We start from the raw sequence: 19,087 nt of genomic DNA, 5'->3' as shown, positions 1-19,087 counted from the left end.
GCTCAGCAGAGATGTCGATCCCAGCGTCTCTCTCAGTCTGACTCTGTGCTAAGAGTTACTGCTGCATTTCCTGCTTCTGTCATTGAAGTCAGTGCTGGGCAGCAGCGAGCAGACGCTTCTGGGACTCAGTCCTGCTTTTCACGTTCTGAGCATGCCCAGAGTAAGATCTCTCAGTGGAGATCGAGGGTCACATGATCAGATACTGCAGCTAAGGTCATTGGTCCCTCTTGGAAGGTCCTTGTAGGTGCTAGGGCTAAGTCGTGCTCTGCACTCTGAGCATGCCCAGAGCAAGATCTCTCAGTGGAGATCTGGGGTCACATGCTCAGGTACTGCAGCAACTCCATTGGTCCTTCTTTGAAGGTCCTAAACGTACTGCAACTATTTAAGGCTCACATGGCCACACGGCCATGCGCTAGTATTATCTTTTGTTATGTGCTTTGCATCAGTGTGGTCACATGAGAGTGTGTTCAGGGACCCGGCTGAAATAAGCCCCTAGAATGCTGGCACCTCCGGCGAGGAGTTTGTGTTTGAATGTATTCAGGGACCCGGCTGAAATAAGCCCCTAGAATGCTGGCACCTCCGGCGAGGAGTTTGTGTTTGAATGTATTCAGGGACTCGGCTGAAATAAGCCCCTTGAATGCTGGCTCCTCCGGCGAGGAGTTTTGTGTACATGCGTGACCACTGACTGCTCTCTGTTTGGGCAGTTAGCCTGTGCCTCTGTGGAGTCTAACAGGGCACAGTGCTTCTCTTTCACGGCTACTCAGTGAATTAACTGAGTTAGTCTATACCGCCATATAGTACTGCCGTTTGCTAGCAGCAGGTACTCCTGCATGGTGGACCCCGGGCTGCGAAAGCACCAATATCAATAAAAACATCTCTATTTACTCGGTGCGTTCCGCTAGCCTTAACACCATATGACCATGTATTGTGCATTATATGACCATGTATTGTGCACCATATGACCATGTATTGTGCAGTATATGACCATGTATTGTGCACTATATGAATATGTATTGTGCAGTATATGACCATGTATTGTGCACCATATGACCGTGCATTGTGCACTATATGACCATGTATTGTGCATTATATGACCATGTATTGTGCACCATATGACCATGTATTGTGCACCATATGACCATGTATTGTGCACCATATGACCAGGTATTGTGCACCATATGACTATGTATTGTGCACTATATGACCATGTATTGTGCACCATATGACTAGGTATTGTACACTATATGACCATGTATTGTGTACCATATGACCATGTATTGTGCACTATATGACCATGTATTGTGCACTATATGACCATGTATTGTGCACCATATGGCCAGGTATTGTGCACCATATGACTATGCATTGTGCACTATATGACCATGTATTGTGTACCATATGACCAGGTATTGTGCACTATATGACCATGTATTGTGCACCATATGACCATGTATTGTGCACTATATAACCATGTATTGTGCACCATATGACCATGTATTGTGCACTATATGACCATGTATTGTGCACCATATGACCAGGTATTGTGCACCATATGACCAGGTATTGTGCACCATATGACAAGGTATTGTGCACTATATGACCATGTATTGTGCACCATATGACTATGTATTGTGCACTATATGACCATGTATTGTGCACCATATGACCAGATATTGTGCACTATATGACCATCTATTGTGTACCATATGACCATGTATTGTGCACCATATGACCATGTATTGTGCACTATATGACCATGTATTGTGCACCATATGACCAGGTATTGTGCACTATATGACCATGTATTGTACACCATCTGACCATGTATTGTGCACTATATGACCATGTATTGTGCACCATATGACCAGGTATTGTGCACCATATGACTATGCATTGTGCACCATATGACCAGGTATTGTGCACTATATGACCATGTATTGTGCACCATATGACCATGTATTGTGCACTATATGACCATGTATTGTGCACCATATGACCAGGTATTGTGCACCATATGACCAGGTATTGTGCACCATATGACTATGTATTGTGCACTATATGACCATATATTGTACACCATATGACCAGGTATAGTGCTTCTCAATGCTTTACATAACTTTTCCTTTTCACCAGCATTATATTTCTGCTGGGCACCAGCTTGCTGATTATTTATTCTACATGCTTTGTTCACATACCTGTAGTGCTGTTTTTAGTATATTATTTTTTTTTATATTATATCGTATATGTATATTATTATTTAATTAATCATGAAAAAGATAAACCGTAATTGTAACAGAGAGACTCAAGTTTGAACGTTTCCAAATTCATTCTCTGACTACATTTACCTAAACTCACATCAGTGTTAAATACTTTACAATAATTTATCAGGCTTCATTATCTTTTAATATATAGTTCTTTATTATTGAAGAAGCCTTTAATATATATTTGACAATTGTATAATCCTCTTTGGAATTGTGGATATAAAAGATTAGACCTTTTTCCTTTTTATTCCATATGGAAAAGCAAAAGTTAAAAGCCGATTCACGGAAATAAATTGTGAAAATACTACTTTAATAATGTTTTATTGTCTCCTGGGTTAACTCCACATTCATTAAGGGAAATGTATTCTGAAATAACCCAAGGAAAGCAGGTCATTAGACTATAGTTAATAAATGTGCATGGAAATGCAAATCACATTAGCTGGCAACTGTTCCACAAGGACCGAGCTTACATGTTCTTCTCTGTGGGTATATCTATTTAGAATCATTAGTATTTAGATTTTTGGCTGATGTTTTTACATTATTATTTATTATATATACCAATATATACTTATTCGTTGGTTATACCTTAGCTTAAATCTATAGCAAAACATACAGTAACTATAAATGTTTCCACCAGTGTATAATCACTCAATATTAAACACACAAACATGAACTGGTCACAGAAATTAAACATTCATTATGAATAGAGTTCAACCGTACATTGCTTTCTATGAAAGGTAATGAGCTGTGCTTCCCTCCCTCCCACAGACAGACAAGTGTTATTCTAAATGTATTACCTAATTATATTTTTTGCCTGCAGACGCTGGTCTCTAATGGTCAGCACAAATGACCGGACCAGGTCACGACTAAAAACAAGTGAGTATTCTACTGAGTTATTCCTAGTAACTCTTCTGAAAAGCTGTTCCCTTTTAGAGTTTTACAAAAGCTATAGAATGACAGGCTTTATCTGTTTATATCTAATCGCTCTTCTCATACATCCACTTGTAACATCAGTTTTTATGTTTTAGCATTTTCAGTCTGAGGTCAAGTGTTAGAAATCATAGTTTCATGAAACTAGTAAAATTTGCTATTTCTACAACTGGGTCTAGTGATTATTTGCTTTGTACGATAGCGGCATGGTCATTTGGGAACTGTTTCCTATTTGGACATTAAAGTTGTATCTAGAGTTATCAAATCTCTGAACAGTTTATTACAACATATCTACTATATAATTGTCTAAGGGTCACTTCCGTCTTTCTGTCCTTCTGTCTTTCTGTCTGTCACGGATATTCATTGGTCGCGGCCTCTGCCTTTCATGGAATCCAAGTCGCTGATTGGTCTCGCCAGCTATCTGTCATGGCTGCCGCGACCAATCAGCGATGGCCACAGTCCGATTAGTCCCTCCCTACACCCCTGCAGTCGGTGCCCGCTCCATACTCCCCGCAGTCACCGCTCACACAGGGTTAGTGCCAGCGGTAACGGACTACGTTATGCCACGGGTAACTCACTCTGTTACCGCTGCTATTAACCCTGTGTGACCAAGTTTTTACTATTGACGCTGCCTGGGCAATATACTATGTGGCTGGGCAATATACTACGTGGCTGAGCAATATACTATGCAGCTGGGCAATATACTACGTGGGTGGGCAATATACTACATGGCTGGGCAATATACTAAGTGGCTGGGCAATATACTATGTGACTGGGCAATATACTACGTGACTGGGCAACATACTACATGACTGGGCAATATACTACATGACTGGGCAATATACTACGTGGCTGGGCAATATACTACGTCACTGGGCAATATACTACGCGGCTGAGCAATATACTACATGGCTGGGCAATATACTACGTGGCTGGGCAATATACTACGTGGCTGGGCAATATACTAAGTGGCTGGGCAATATACTACGTGACTGGGCAATATACTATGTGACTTGGCAATATACTATGTGGCTGGGCAATATACTTCGTGGCTGGGCAATATACTACGTGACTGGGCAATATACTACGTGGCTGGGCAATATACTATGTGGCTGAGCAATATACTACGTGACTGGGCAATATACTACGTGACTGGGCAATATACTACCTGACTGGGCTTATAGGACCAAGACTGCACTGAACTATTCAGACATGCTAAGGGTGCAATGCAAAATTGGCAGGCAAAACTGACAGCTGCAGGCTGCAACCCTCAGCTGTCAGTTTTATCATGGCTTGTTATCGAGAATAGAGGGGCTCCATGCCATTTTTCTTAATAATTTAAATAACTATTTAAAAAAATAGTGTGGGTCCCCCCATTTTGGAAAACAAGCCAAGTTAAAGCAAACAACTGCGGGCTTTTATCCTCAAACTGGAAAGGGGCCATGGATATTGCCACCCCCTGTTAAAAATAGCATCCAGCAGCTGCCCCTGGTGTGGTGGCAAGTGAGGTAATATTTGTGGGGTTGATGTCACCTGTTTAATGGCTGCTGACATCAAGCCCACAAGTTAGTGATGGAGAGGTGTCTATAAGATGCCCCCATTGCTAATGCCATAGTTAGATTGTAAAAAAGAAGCAGCCAGAATAAAATCATTTAGTTGAGATAATGACACAGACTCCTTTATTTGAAATAAAAAAGCACAATTATTATCACCTTACACCTAATCCACTGATGCCCATGTCCCCTGGAAAAAAAGAAAATAATAAACAACCATATCCTTCACCTGTCTGATGTAAAGATAATCTATACTGTCCCATGATGATTTGGATGATATGGATAGCGGTCACATCAGTGATGCGACTGCTATCCCCACCAGCTGGAACACACTGACACACACAGGTGCTCCTGGAGTGTCTAGAAAAGAAGAAAAATAACAAACAACCATATCCCTTACCTGTCTGACATGAAGATAATTCATACTGTCCCACGATAATCCAGATGGTTTGGAAAGCAGTCACATCTGTGACACTCAAAGAAGCATAAACGCTCCTAAAATGTCTTGCACTGAGCTGCCGTGAGAAAGGTCTCTGGAATTCAAACCTGTTGAAACCCGCTGACATCACAGCAATGCTCACTTCATGAGAAAGTTCTCACAGCAGCTCAGCACTTGACACTGCAGATGCGATTATGCTCCTGAGTCAGTGTTTCGGCTGGCCGGGATAACGGTTACATCATCCGGATAGTTGTGGGACAGTATGGATTATCTTCACATCATACAGGTGAAAGAACTGGTTGTTTAATATTTTTCTTTTTTTAAAGGGGAAATGGGCATCAGTGGATTAGTGAGTATTATGTTTGTGTATTATTTTCTGTCTTTTACTGGTGACAGGGGCTTCAATAGGTTAGGCATAAAGTGAGTATAACTGTGCATGTTTATTTCACATAAAGGAGTCTGTGTCATTATTTAAATTAAAAGATTTTATTCTGGCTGTATATTTTTTACAATCTAACTATGGGGTTAGTAATGGGGGCATCTCATAAACACCTTTAAATTACTAACTTGTTGGGTTGAGTTCAGCGGATATAAAATGGCTGACATCAACCCCACAGATATTACCCCACTTTCCATCACACCAGGGCAAGTTGGAAGAGCCCGACAAAGCACCAAAATTTGCGTACATACCAGATGTGCCAGCTGTGGGCTGCTATTTTTAGGCTGGGGGGGGACAATATCCATGGCCCCTGTCAAAAATAGGGGGGACCCTACACCATTTTTTAAATAGTTATTTAAATTAAATTAAACCTATTCTTCAAGACATTTTTTTAAATTATTTATTTATTCATTTATTTATTTTTAAACAGGGTGGGACCCCTTTATTCTCAATAACCAGCCATGATAAACCTGACAGCTGAGAGTTGCAGCATGTGTTGGTTATCAAAAATAGAAGAGATCCCATGTCATTTTTTTTAAATTTATTTATTTATATATTTATAGCACCGGCTGCGGCTGATGAATACTCCCATCAGCGGCACCTGGTTTCACTGTTATCAGCAACAGCAGGCTTAGGCTGATGGCAGTAGTACTCTCTCATCAGCCAACACGTGACCGGAGGTAACCTTTTTACTGTTGGTCACAGCGTGGGAACCGCAGCTCTCTGACTAGCAGTAATGATCTTACTTCCGATCAGAGCCCATGTTTGTCTTGCTGTCATGCAGATGACAATGTGGCAAACAATGAATGTTCGGATCCCCATTAATCTGAATGGATTCCAGGCTTGGATTCAGGTACCCTTCTGGTACCAGAACCAAACTTTTTTTTTGATATTCGGTCAAACCTTCTGGAAGCGATCATCCACAGAATAGCCCATCACTAGTAATGAGGAGAATTGTGTGTACTTGATCTGGTATTGCAGACTCTAACTCCACAAGCAGATTGTACTGAGACATTGTATGCAGCAGTGTATTTCTATGTATTTTTATTCTAGAGGGAGAATAAGAGATTTTTTCATCCTATAAAATTACTAAAAAATACCGAAAAACACGACAATGAAAAAAAGTCATTTTAATAATAAACATCACAATCATCAAATGACAAGGACACATTTTGTGTCCCTGTAAGGCTACGTTCACATTAGCGTCATGCGACGCTGCGTCGCCGACGCAACGCACGACGGATCGGAAACGCACGCAAAAACGCACCTTTTTTGACGCAAGCGTCGGACGGATGCGTCGTAAAACGCAGCGTTTTTTTGTGCGTTTTGTTGCGCTTTTTACAAAAAACGCAGCGTTTTACGACGCATGCGTTGTCAAACAATGATTATATCTTTACACACAATTTAGTGTCTAGACACTAGATAACACCACCAATGAATAGAAGAGGGTGGGTCTAGTGTCTAGACAATTGATAATGCCACCAATGGGTAGATGAGGGTGGGTATTAATGTAATAGTGGTATATATACCCCGGCATAGATTATTTCCAACCATAGAGCATCAAGATGGATCGTTCCATGGAGAGTATCTACCTCAATTTTGAGCTGGAATTAGCCCTTGCTATTGCTTATGCTATTGCCTGTCATGAACAGAGGAAAAGAGACAAACTACGGAGAAGGAGTCGTCGGTGTTTTTGGCTACACCCTATAGTGGAAGTCCGAGAGAGTCGTGGAGCCTACCATTGTCTGTTTGGCGAGTTAAATGACAACCAGGAGAAATACTTCGAGTACACCAGGATGTCTCAAAACAGCTTCCGATATCTGCTGCGTCTGGTGGAAGGAAGCATTTCCAGGCAGGACACGCAGCTCCGTAAATCGATTTCCCCCGAGGAACGTCTGCTGGTGACTCTACGGTACGTAATGGAATGTGAAGGATTTATATGTTCTTGCCATTTTTTTAAGTAACGTGTTTTTGTTTTGTGGGGTGGGGGATTGTAATTAAAAATGAAAAATTCTTTCATAACAATGTAATTAATTATATTTATTTATTTTTCTTCTTGTCAGTTTCCTGGCTACCGGAGAGACCTTGAGATCACTGCATTTCCAGTTTCATATTGGAGTCTCCACACTGTCTGGTATTATTGCCGACACATGCCGCGCATTGTGCGACAACCTCCGGGAGGAATTTTTACCCATCCCTACAACAGAAATATGGCAGGCCAACGCCCAAAAATTCGAACAAGTGTGTTCTTTCCCTAACTGTATTGGAGCCGTGGATGGGAAGCACATTAGGATTACCAAGCCTTCAAGAAGTGGATCTCTTTTTTTTAATTATAAAAAATACTTTTCCACCGTGCTCATGGCAATTGCAGGTGCGGACTGCAGGTTTCTCGCTGTGGACATTGGAGCGTTTGGCCGTGCAAATGATTCACGGACATTTAAGGAGTCAGACATGGGCCGAAGATTATACGAGAACAATTTTAATTTCCCCCAGCAACGACCTCTTCCCAACACCGAAGGACCGGCCCTGCCATTTGTTGTGGTTGGGGATGAGGCTTTTCAAATGAGTGGCAACCTACTTAAACCGTACTCCAGTCGGGGGTTGGACCGCACCAAAACTATTTTTAATTATAGACTGTCCAGGGCCAGAAGAACTGTGGAGTGCGCCTTTGGCATCCTGGTCTCCAAATGGCGTATCTTAGGATCCGCCATAAATTTGAAAATTGAGACAGTGGATGAGGTGGTGAAGGCGTGTGTGGTTCTCCACAATTTTATTATTGATAAAGAGAGAGTCAACATGGAACTCGATGAACCCATACCAAATCCATTGCCTGATTATCAAGATCATCCTCTGCGGACAACTGTGGAGATTGCTCATATGAGGGACCAATTTGCTGCATACTTTGTTTCAGATGTTGGCCGTGTTTCATGGCAAGATCAAATGGTTTAATTCATCTTGTTATTATGATGTCATGTAAACACTGTGGAGTCCATGTCATTTAACCATCCTATGTTTGGTTATTGTTATAATGTCCCCTGATTTTCTAATGCGTTGTGTTTTGAAATAAAGTTCTTGTGCCTTTCCGTTTTCACAAAAAAAATCTCCCATATGTTTTTCCATAGTAATAGAATTGTAAAATCCATTTTTAGTGAAAGTAATGTGTGTCCCACAAAATTTATGTGAGCACCAGTACCCAAATGGACTGTGACAAAACAAATAAATTTTTCAGCCGTGTGTACCATAGTTTGGACGTATAACATGATCGGCTCCCACCTTGTCAACCATTTTTAATCCTGCAGACTATTTTCATATGGAACCTGGCTTGACAAGGAGGGAGACGATCATGTTTGCAAAACTCTACAGAGTTAACACTATTGTACTCAGGATGCTAGAATACGTCCAGAATACGTCCAGAGTCAAATAGTGGCGACACTGTGAACATTGCTTCCACCTCACCTGACTTCTTAAGGTACATTAATAAAACTATTATCCAACGATACCGACCAGTGATACGACTGGACCGAGATCGTTGTTTAGTTGTCGCGTGGTTGCTGGAGAGCTGTCACACAGACAGCTCTCCAGCGACCAAAAAAGAGCAAGTCCCGTGTAATCTGGGTAATGTTATGAAGCGCATGGCCGCACTCACGATGTTTACCATTGTAAATGTAATTTTAAAAAATACAAAAAAACATTATATTCCGGTGTGTGACACGTCCATCGCCGTCAGCTTCCCGTACTGTGCCAGCCCTAAAGCACAGCACAGCGTTTATTATTAAGTCAACGGTGTGCTCAGCTTTACGGGCGGGAATCACAGTGTCAGTGCGGAAAGATGACGGCGAGGGACGTGGTTGACACCTTTTTATATTGGTGGGGTATTGTTCACTTTTTATTTGAGTGTTTAAAACACTGCGCTAGTAACCCAATATTCCCTTGTTTAAAACAAAGACATCGCTGGATCGGTGTCTAACTCGCCGATCCAACAATGACAGCGTGTGATCAGTTACCCCAAAAAATTCCAAATCATTCGCTAACACCAAAAATCTCACAGCAGGTGCTCAATCGTTTTACGATTTCAGAAAAGATAACGTTGGTTACACACAAAAAACAACTTTATCTATACTGAAATCGTTGTGTGATGGTACATTTTAAACTTGACATATTGAGCAATGCTGTTTGTGTTTGTAACATCTGATAGTACACTGAGCGACAGCCCTATAAAACAATGAAAAAAAAAATTGATAACATATTGTCAGACATTGCACATCAGGTGTTACAAAGACAAGATTTATGTATACGGCGCAAGGTGTGATTTGGTGCAAACTTTATTTGAGACAATAAAAACGAAATTTTTTTTTTTTTAAAAATAACAGTTTTATTTAGGGACACAAAATAAAAAATCGGAAAATGTAATTAGGGGGTATCTACATCTGCTATTAAAGGGGATTGATATCTCACACTTTTTGGGGGTGTTGAGGAGAACGAGGAGGAGGACGAGGGGGAGGAAGCAGCATACTCTATCACACTAGACGGGATGCCGACATCAATCCAGGCAGTTGATGGTGGCGAGACTGCCAAAGCAGGAGGTGAGGGAGGAGGAGGGACGACCAGTGTCCTTGGCTGGCTACTCCGGCTCCGGGTCGACCCAGGCTGTGTAGATGGTGTACTCCTTGTAGACCCAGGCTGGGTACTGGGTGTACTCCGTGTAGACCCAGCCTGGGTACTTGGTGTGCTCCGGGTCGACCCAGGCTGTGTTCTGGTGGTAGTTTTGGGAGCAGCCATAGCCAAGGTCGTAGTGCTTGTCGTCGTCGTCGTCTTCTTCTTTTTCTTCCTCCTCTCTCCCTCTGGGTGTGGGTCGGCCTCCCGTCTGTGTGCCCTTGAAGGCCTGTCATGCTCTGAACTTTGGGGCTCTGTTCTGTGGTGGCGGTGGCGGTGGTGGTGGCCCTCGGCACGCGGAGCTCTGTGGTGGTGCTCTGCAGCAGGAGTCGGAGTCATGGCAGCCAGCGATGGTACTGCGGGCACATTTGTCGCTGACTGCATGACCCGAGCCTGCTGCAGAGCAGTGACATATACATTGTTGCAGCCCTGCATGACCGAAATCTGGAGTTCCGGCGTAAGATGTTCAACCATGCCATTGTGAATGGCAGTAAAAAAAATGTTTGGCCGGCCTCGAGAGATCCGTTTCGATGTTTTCAAGACGCCGTTCGATATTGGACATTTTATCGCACAGCGCCTTGAAACCATTCTGAAATACGGTGCTCAAATGTAAAAATTCGGGCATGACCGCCCTGTCCGAGGCCCACTGACGCTGTCGGGAAGACCCGAAGGAAGGAGCGACAGAGGCCTCGGCCAGGGGAACATCTGATGGACCGGCTGCCGGTTCGCCAGATTGTGGTGGTGCAGACCTGCTCTCGCTGTGGGATGGCTGCGACAGTTCAGATGGCGCTTCACAAAGGACCGCTCCAGAGGGTCGGACAGTCTCGCGGGTGCTGCTGTGTGTTCTGTGAAAACATAAGGAAACCATTAGTATACTAAATATCACATTTCACATGCGTCATTAATAAACTTTACCGCCAGGTATCCATTGCCGCCATTAATATTAACCTATTTTTAATATTGACAGTGCATATGCACCATCAATATTTAAAAAAAATGCATTTATTTATTCAAAATAGTCACCTATGGTTGCGGTTTGTAACGCCAGACAATTATGCTTACGTTGGAACTGCCATGACGTCACGGTCATGTGACCGAGACGTCATCACAGGTCCTGCGAGCTGAGCAACCATGGGAACATAACCTGCTTTGCAGTGGAATGTATGCCGTATCTATTATATTTTACTTTTTTGTGTATAAAAAATCTGGGATACACCTGGATAGCCACTATACTACTCCACTATGAAATATTGGCTGGGCATGGCCAATCTACTATCTTTCTGTGTTCTGTATACTTCAGATTTCAGGGAAATTGCTAGTAAGTCAAGCTCACCATTGTAGTAATCCCAGAAGGGAGCCGCTGTGTCAAGTGTGAGAAGACCAGAAATGAATAAAAAATTCGAGGTCAACGAGGCGTGAAAGGTAAAAACAAAATACTTTATTCACTTCAATCAGAAGCAGAGGATGAAACATCTGCACAATACAATAAAAACACTACCTACGCGTTTCAGGTCTGATGTTCCCTGTCTCCTGAAACGCGTAGATAGTGTCTATTGTATTGTGCTGATGTTTCATCCTCTGCTTATGATTGAAGAGGATAAAAGTATGTATTTTTAACGTTTCACGCCTCGGTGAACTTGCCTTTTTTTCTTCATTTCTATACTTTGTACTTGCCAAAATAAATGGCTGGGCAATAAGCTACGTGGCTGGAATGTAGTATGTGAATATGCATGTTGTAAAAACTAGGTGTGTGCATAGGTACTATACTTACTCTCTGCTTTCAAGGACCGGTCGCAAGAACTGCAGTATACGGTTGTACTTGTACACCGAGGTCCTTGAAGCTGCAGCACCACTACGGGTCTGTCCCTCCTTTTTCAGGCCCCTCCTGAAGCGGTCCTTCATGGAGCGCCATCTGGTCCTCAATTGTTTAACTGTGTATAAAGATAAAAAATAAAAAAGGTTTTAGATAATATATTGAAAACGATTACGCAACCGTGTGCAATCCCAATAGAAGACATCACAGACGGTTGTGTAATCCTGGCATGATGGATCACAGCAGCATTTTGGAAATACTTACGGAAACTAGCTTTGGCCTTGGGGGAAGCGCTGTCGAAGCCATCCCACAGCGATTGTGCCACCTCTAACCACAGACGCCGCAATATGCCCTGGTCCGCGTGCCGGGGGTCACGGCTGTCCCACAACGGGCCCCGTGCTTCAATGGATGCCACCATCATGTCAATATCCAGTGGTTCATCCAGGGCCCGTTGTGAAACCTAGAATAAATGGAAAATATTAATGTTTGCAAGAAAAAAAAAATTGTCCCTACCTCCTCCACCGCCACCTACCACAAACACCACCACCCCCTCCCACCACCCCCCATACCCGCAAAAACAAAAAAATTACAGAAAAAAAATGAATAGGTTTGAAAGAAAAACTTACTCTCCATCCTGCAACCACAGCTTGGCCCCGTGGTCTCTGCTCCTGCTCCCTCTCTTCCTCCTGGTCCTCCTCCTCACTTGAAGAAGCCTGCAAAATAGTTTACCAAAAAGTTGAGTGACCCATCTACAAATGACAGCGAATATAGTAAGCAATAGTAGATCATGTACTCACCGGACTCCTCAGCGGTGGGGTGTTGCTCGAATCGCTGCCGCTGGCCATGACTAATGCAATTCTGAAATAAAGAACAAAATAACATTGATCCTATGCTCCTATGCACAATCCAGCAATATATATATAAAAAAAAAAAAATATTCATTTAAACCACAAAGAACATTGCACTCCAACTGAACTAACGCTGAGCAAACAACACTGCCACATTGATTAAATTAAAGAAACAATGGCAGAGACAACCCAATGCCAGAGTACAAAAGCCTAAAGATAAGAAAACTAATCTACAACAGACCCAATGTAGTAATCCCAAAAGAGTTTTTTTTTTTTTTTTAAAGTACAGTATGCATGGAGCAACACAAAAAACACAATAGATTTTTGAAAGGAAAAAATTAACAACCCCCAAAAATTAAGGGCAGAAACATTAACACACCATACTTTACAATAAAACCGACAGGGCCGGAGACAATAAAAGGCCATACAACGCCATACATCACAACCAGAAACATACAACAATGTCTTTACACAACCACAGTGCTGAACATAATACACAACTTGCAATATAAATTATTACATTTAATAACAGGGCGCAGAATCATTCTATACTACCATACTTTACAATAAAACCGACAGGACCGGAGACTATTAAACGCCATCATATAACGCAAGAATAAAACATCACAACTGAATACAAAAAACACCACCAAACCAAAAAATGGAAAAGAAAAATCTATCCTGGAAAGAACAATAATCAAGGCCGCAGACAATGAAACGCCATCCTATACCACGCCATACATCACAACCAGACTAAAAATACCACAATATCTTTAACCACAGTGCAGAATATAATACACAACTTGCAAAAATAATTTTAAAAAACATGTAGAAAATGCACAGAATCATTCTATACTTACATCTCTGGACAGCGGATGAAAAGACAGTATTGTAGTGTGTCTAGTCTGTTGTGTAGCCTGCAGCAGAAGTGACAAACAATCCAACATTTTCTTTATATATGGGGGATGTTTTTCTCACTGTTTGCACTGTCTAGACACTGTCTAGACACTTTTTTGTTTCATTTTATCTAACGACGCATGCGTCGCACAACGCACGCACGACGCACACCCGCGACGCAAGTGCGTTGTCAATAGGTTTCAATGGGAAATTGAACGCATTGACGACGCACGAGCGACGCAAGTGCGACGCGTGCGTTTTTTGGATGCTAAAAAAATGCAACATGGTAGCGTCTCCGACGCCACCCAGGTGCGGTGAAACGACGCATGCGTCGTGCGTTTTACCGAAAACGCACGACAACGCAACGCATGCGTCCCCAATGATAAAGATAGGGGCGCATGACGCATGCGTTGTCGTGCGTTGACGACGCAGCGTCGTTTGACGCTAATGTGAACGTAGCCTAATCGTGACAACCCGTACAGCACAGCAATCAGTTTATTCATACAGATTGGTAAATGGCGTAAAAAACGGTGTGATTGATATTTCTAATTAAACCCATAAAAAAGTAATAAAACTGTAATGCTGAGGCCATGTTCACACGTGGTGTCAATGTTATGTTTTTTCTGCTGCTTTTTTTGTGCAGGTGTCCTCACGACACAACGCAATAACAATCCTCTCTGATGATTGCTTGTTTGAGGTGTTTCTTTTATGCATTTTCCCCTTAATTGATGTGATTTTGGTGCAGATATTAATCTGTGTTTTACCGCCTTTTTAATAGTACAGAAAAGCTTTGATTCTTTTTAAAAATGCAACAGCATTTATTTTCATGCGTTTTTTTTTAGAAGAGGCCTATAGAGAAAAAATGCCCCCAAACTGCACAGTTCTGCAGCCTCTTTAGGCCGGCTTCACACTCAGCGTATGAAAATACGGTCCATATATTACGGCCGTAATACGCTGAAAAGTCCCGAAAATAGTGGTCCGTAGCTCCTCCGTAGGCAGGGTGTGTCAGCGTTTTTTGCGCATGGCATCCTCCGTATGTAATCCGTATGGCATCCGTACTGCGTGGTTTTCTCGCAGGCTTGCAAACCCAACATACCGCTATAGAAGTGATCCATGTGTCCCAAAAAGAAAAAAATATATATATATACTGTCTATATATATATATATATATATATATGTCAGTAGACACATATATGTATATATATTAATATTTTTTCCAGCGCTTTACAGCTTGAAAGCCGGTAATTCAATTACCGGCTTTTTCTTTCTCCTTCCTAAAACCCGACATGATTTGAGACATGGTTTACATACAGTAAACCATGTCTTCTCTCCATTTTTTTGCAGATTCCACACTACTAATGTCAGTAGTGTGTATCTGCAAAATTTGGCCGTTCTAGCTCTTAAAATAAAGGGTTAAATGGCGGAAAAAATTGGCGTGGGCTCCCGCGCAATTTTCTCCGCCAGAGTAGTAAAGCCAGTGACTGAGGGCAGATATTAATAGCCTGGAGAGGGTCCACGGTTATTGGCCCCCCCTGGCTAAAAATATCTGCCCCCAGCCACCCCAGAAAAGGCACATCTGTAAGATGCGCCTATTCTGGCACTTGGCCACTCTCTTCCCATTCCCATGTAGCGGTGGGATATGGGGTAATGAAGGGTTAGTGCCACCTTGCTATTGTAAGGTGACATTAAGCCTAATTAATAATGGAGAGGCGTCAATTATGACACCTATCCATTATTAATCCAATTGTAGTAAAGGGTTAAATAAAACACAAACACATTATTTAAAATTATTTTAATGAAATAAAAACAATGGTTGTTGGAGTATTTTATTCTACGCCCAATCCAGTCACTGAAGACCCTCGTTCTGTAAGTAAAAAAACATAATAAACCAACAATATACTTACCCTCCGCAGATCTGTAACGTCCAACGATGTAAATCCTTCTGAAGGGGTTAAAACATTTTGCAGCAAGGAGTTCCGCTAATGCAGGCTGCTCCTTGCTGCAAAACCCCGGGGAATGAGGCTAAATATAGATCAATGATCTATATTTAGCTTCATTTGCGGTGAGGCGCCCTCTGCTGGATGTTCATAGATCGTGGGAACTTTCCTAGAAAGCCTGGGAGCTTTCTAGGTAAGTTCGTGGGAACTTTCCTAGAAAGCCTGGGAGCTTTCTAGGTAAGTTCCCACGATCTATGAACATCCAGCAGAGGGCGCCTCACCGCAAATGAAGCTAAATATAGATCATTGATACTTATTTTCCACCATAATATGCAAATAAAATGTTAAAAAAACAGACAATGTGATTTTCTGGATTTTTTTTTCTCAGTTTGTCTCCCATAGTTGAGGTCTACCTATGATGTAAATTACAGACGCCTCTCATCTTTTTAAGTGGTGGAACTTGCACTATTGCTGACTGACTAAATACTTTTTTGCCCCACTGTACATATATGTGTCTCACTGACATATATATATATATATATATATACCTATTCTATGTGTACACATTTATTCTACCTATTGGACTGTAAGCTGTCAGTGTGATTTTACTGTATACCGCACTGAATTACCGGCTTTTCTGTCTAACAGCGCTACGTATTTCTCGCAAGTCACACTGCTTGTCCGTGTGTAATCCGTATTTTTCACGCTTCCATAGACTTTCATTGGCGTATTTCTTGTGACAAACGCAGCATGCTGCGATTTTGTACGGCCGTAGAAAGCCGTATAATACTGATCAGTAAAATACGGCAGATAGGAGCAGGGGCATAGAGAATAATTGTGCCGTATTTTTTGCGAGTTTTACGGACTTGGTTTCTGCGCTCTTACGTCCGTAAAACTCGCAAGTGTGAAGCCGGCCTAATACGCACGAAAGGCAGAGATTTCAAAGAATCACATTTGCTTTAAAACTTTAGACCTTTTTTACATGTAGCATACATTTTGCATATTTTCTGCAGCTTTTTTTGCACAGAAATTCTACTGTTTAACTATCAAGGCAAATTGGATGTGCTTTAATGAGATGCTGCCTATCTGTGCTGTTTTTTTTTTTTTCTCTTTTCTTCTATGTGGAGTCTTATTTTGTCCCTCTTTCTGTTCTTCAAAAGTTGGAAGATAGCCCTTCTACTGTAACCTAAACATTTTATATAGTTCTTAAATGATGGCAATAACATAATTCATATAAATCTGTTTTTTATATCTTTAACTAAAATAAAGAAGAGATACATTTTTATTTCTGCAACATTCACCGTAACCTCAGCACTTAGGTTTTGGGGGTTGTTCTTTCATGGCATAAACTTCATTGTGTCTAGGTGAAGCATCAGCAAGCTCAGTGACTCAAACTGCTGTGGAAATACAAGTCACAATAAGCCATGACAATTGCATGTCTGATGCTGTAGATTGCTGGGAGTTGTAGTGTAAGAGCAGTTGGAGTGCTGACAGTTTGGGTGCTGGCTCCCTATCGTCATAGCTTTGGGATGTAAAGGTTGCATTGGACTCTTTAAGGCTGGTGTCACACTCAGCGTAGGGAAATACAGTCCGTATATTTTCCATGCGTAATACGCAGAAATGTTACCAAAATAGTGATCCGTATGTCATCCGTAGGCAGGGTGTGGCAGCGTATTTTGCGCATGTACTTCTGCGTATGTAATCCGTATGGCATCTGTACAGCGAGATTTTCTCACCGGCTTGCAAAACGGACATACAATGGATCGATGAGCTCAAATATTCATGAAAACTTATATACCGTCTATATATATATATATATATATATATATATATATATATATATATATGTTAGTGAGACACATATATATATATTTATATTTAATACAGAGCTAGATAGCTTAACCCCTTCATGACCAAGCCTATTTTGACCTTAATGACCTGGCCGTTTTTTGCAATTCTGACCAGTGTCCCTTTATGACAGGGGTCCCCAACTCCAGGCCTCGAGGGCCGCCAACAGTGCAGGTTTTCAGGATTTCTCTAGTATTGCATCGGTGGTAATGTGATCATCTGCACAGGTGATGATTCCAACCCCTGTGCAAAACTAAGGAAATCCTGAAAACCTGCACTGTTTGCGGCCCTCGAGGCCTGGAGTTGGGGACCACTGCTTTATGAGGTAATAACTCAGGAACGCTTAAACGGATCCTAGCGGTTCTGAGATTGTTTTTTCGTGACATATTGGGCTTCATGTTAGTGGTAAATTTAGGTCAATAAATTCTGCGTTTATTTGTGATAAAAACAGAAATTTGGCAAAAATGTTGAAAATTTCGCAATTTTCACATTTTGAATTTTTATTCTGTTAAACCAGAGAGCTATGTGACACAAAATAGTTAACAAATAACATTTCACACATGTCTACTTTACATCAACACAATTTTGGAAATAAAAAAATTTTTTGCTAGGAAATTAAAATTTGACTAGCGATTTCTCATTTTTACAACGAAATTTACAAAACCATTTTTTTTAGGGACCACCTCACATTTGAAGTCAGTTTGAGGGGTCTATATGGCTGAAAATACCCAAAAGTGACACCATTCTAAAAACTGCACCCCTCAAGGTACACAAAACCACATTCAAGAAGTTTATTAACCCTTCAGGTGCTTCACAGCAGCAGAAGCAACATGGAAGGAAAAAATGAACATTTAACTTTTTAGTCAGAAAAATGATCTTTTAGCAACAATTTTTTTTATTTTCCCAATGGTAAAAGGAGAAACTGAACCACGAAAGTTGTTGCCCAATTTGTCCTGAGTGCGCTGATACTTCATATGTGGGGGTAAACCACTGTTTGGGCGCACGGCAGGGCTTGGAAGGGAAGGAGCGCCATTTGACTTTTTGAATGAAAAATTGGCTCCACTCTTTAGCAGACACCATGTCGCGTTTGGAGAGCCCCCGTGTGCCTAAAAATTGGAGCTCCCCCACAAGTGACCCCATTTTGGAAACTAGATGCCCCAAGGAACTTATCTAGATGCATAGTGAGCACTTTAAACCCTCAGGTGCTTCACAAATTGATCCGTAAAAATGAAAAAGTACTTGTTTTTAACAAAAAAATTTCTTTTCGCCTCAATTTTTTCATTTTCACATGGGCAATAGGATAAAATGGATCCTAAAATTTGTTGGGCAATTTCTCCCGAGTACGCCGATACCTCATATGTGGGGGTAAACCACTGTTTGGGCACACGGCAGGGCTTGGAAGGGAAGGCGTGCCATTTGACTTTTTGAATGGAAAATAAGCTCCAATTGTTAGCGGACACCATGTTGCG

At 41.6% G+C, this 19,087-nt stretch overlaps 2 protein-coding genes across 2 annotated transcripts in view; one reads left to right on the top strand and one right to left on the bottom strand.

The window, feature by feature from the left end:
• KCNQ5 (potassium voltage-gated channel subfamily Q member 5) overlaps positions 1 to 19,087 on the top strand; it is a 952,749-nt gene that overhangs the window by 605,427 nt on the left and 328,235 nt on the right. The window lies entirely within an intron of this gene.
• Positions 10,028 to 12,603, bottom strand: LOC138637702 (uncharacterized). The gene is made up of 3 exons (XM_069726567.1): positions 12,353 to 12,603; positions 12,047 to 12,206; positions 10,028 to 11,120 (listed from the first exon to the last, which is right to left on the bottom strand). Exons 1-3 carry the CDS (start codon positions 12,507 to 12,509, stop codon positions 10,742 to 10,744), a joined length of 696 nt encoding a protein of 231 aa, XP_069582668.1. The 5' UTR covers positions 12,510 to 12,603; the 3' UTR covers positions 10,028 to 10,741.

The sequence above is a fragment of the Ranitomeya imitator genome, chromosome 5, assembly GCF_032444005.1.
Source record: "Ranitomeya imitator isolate aRanImi1 chromosome 5, aRanImi1.pri, whole genome shotgun sequence".
Lineage (NCBI taxonomy): Eukaryota > Metazoa > Chordata > Amphibia > Anura > Dendrobatidae > Ranitomeya > Ranitomeya imitator.
The sequence above is the reverse complement of the archived record's forward strand: the minus strand, read 5'-3'. Positions and strand labels throughout refer to the sequence as shown.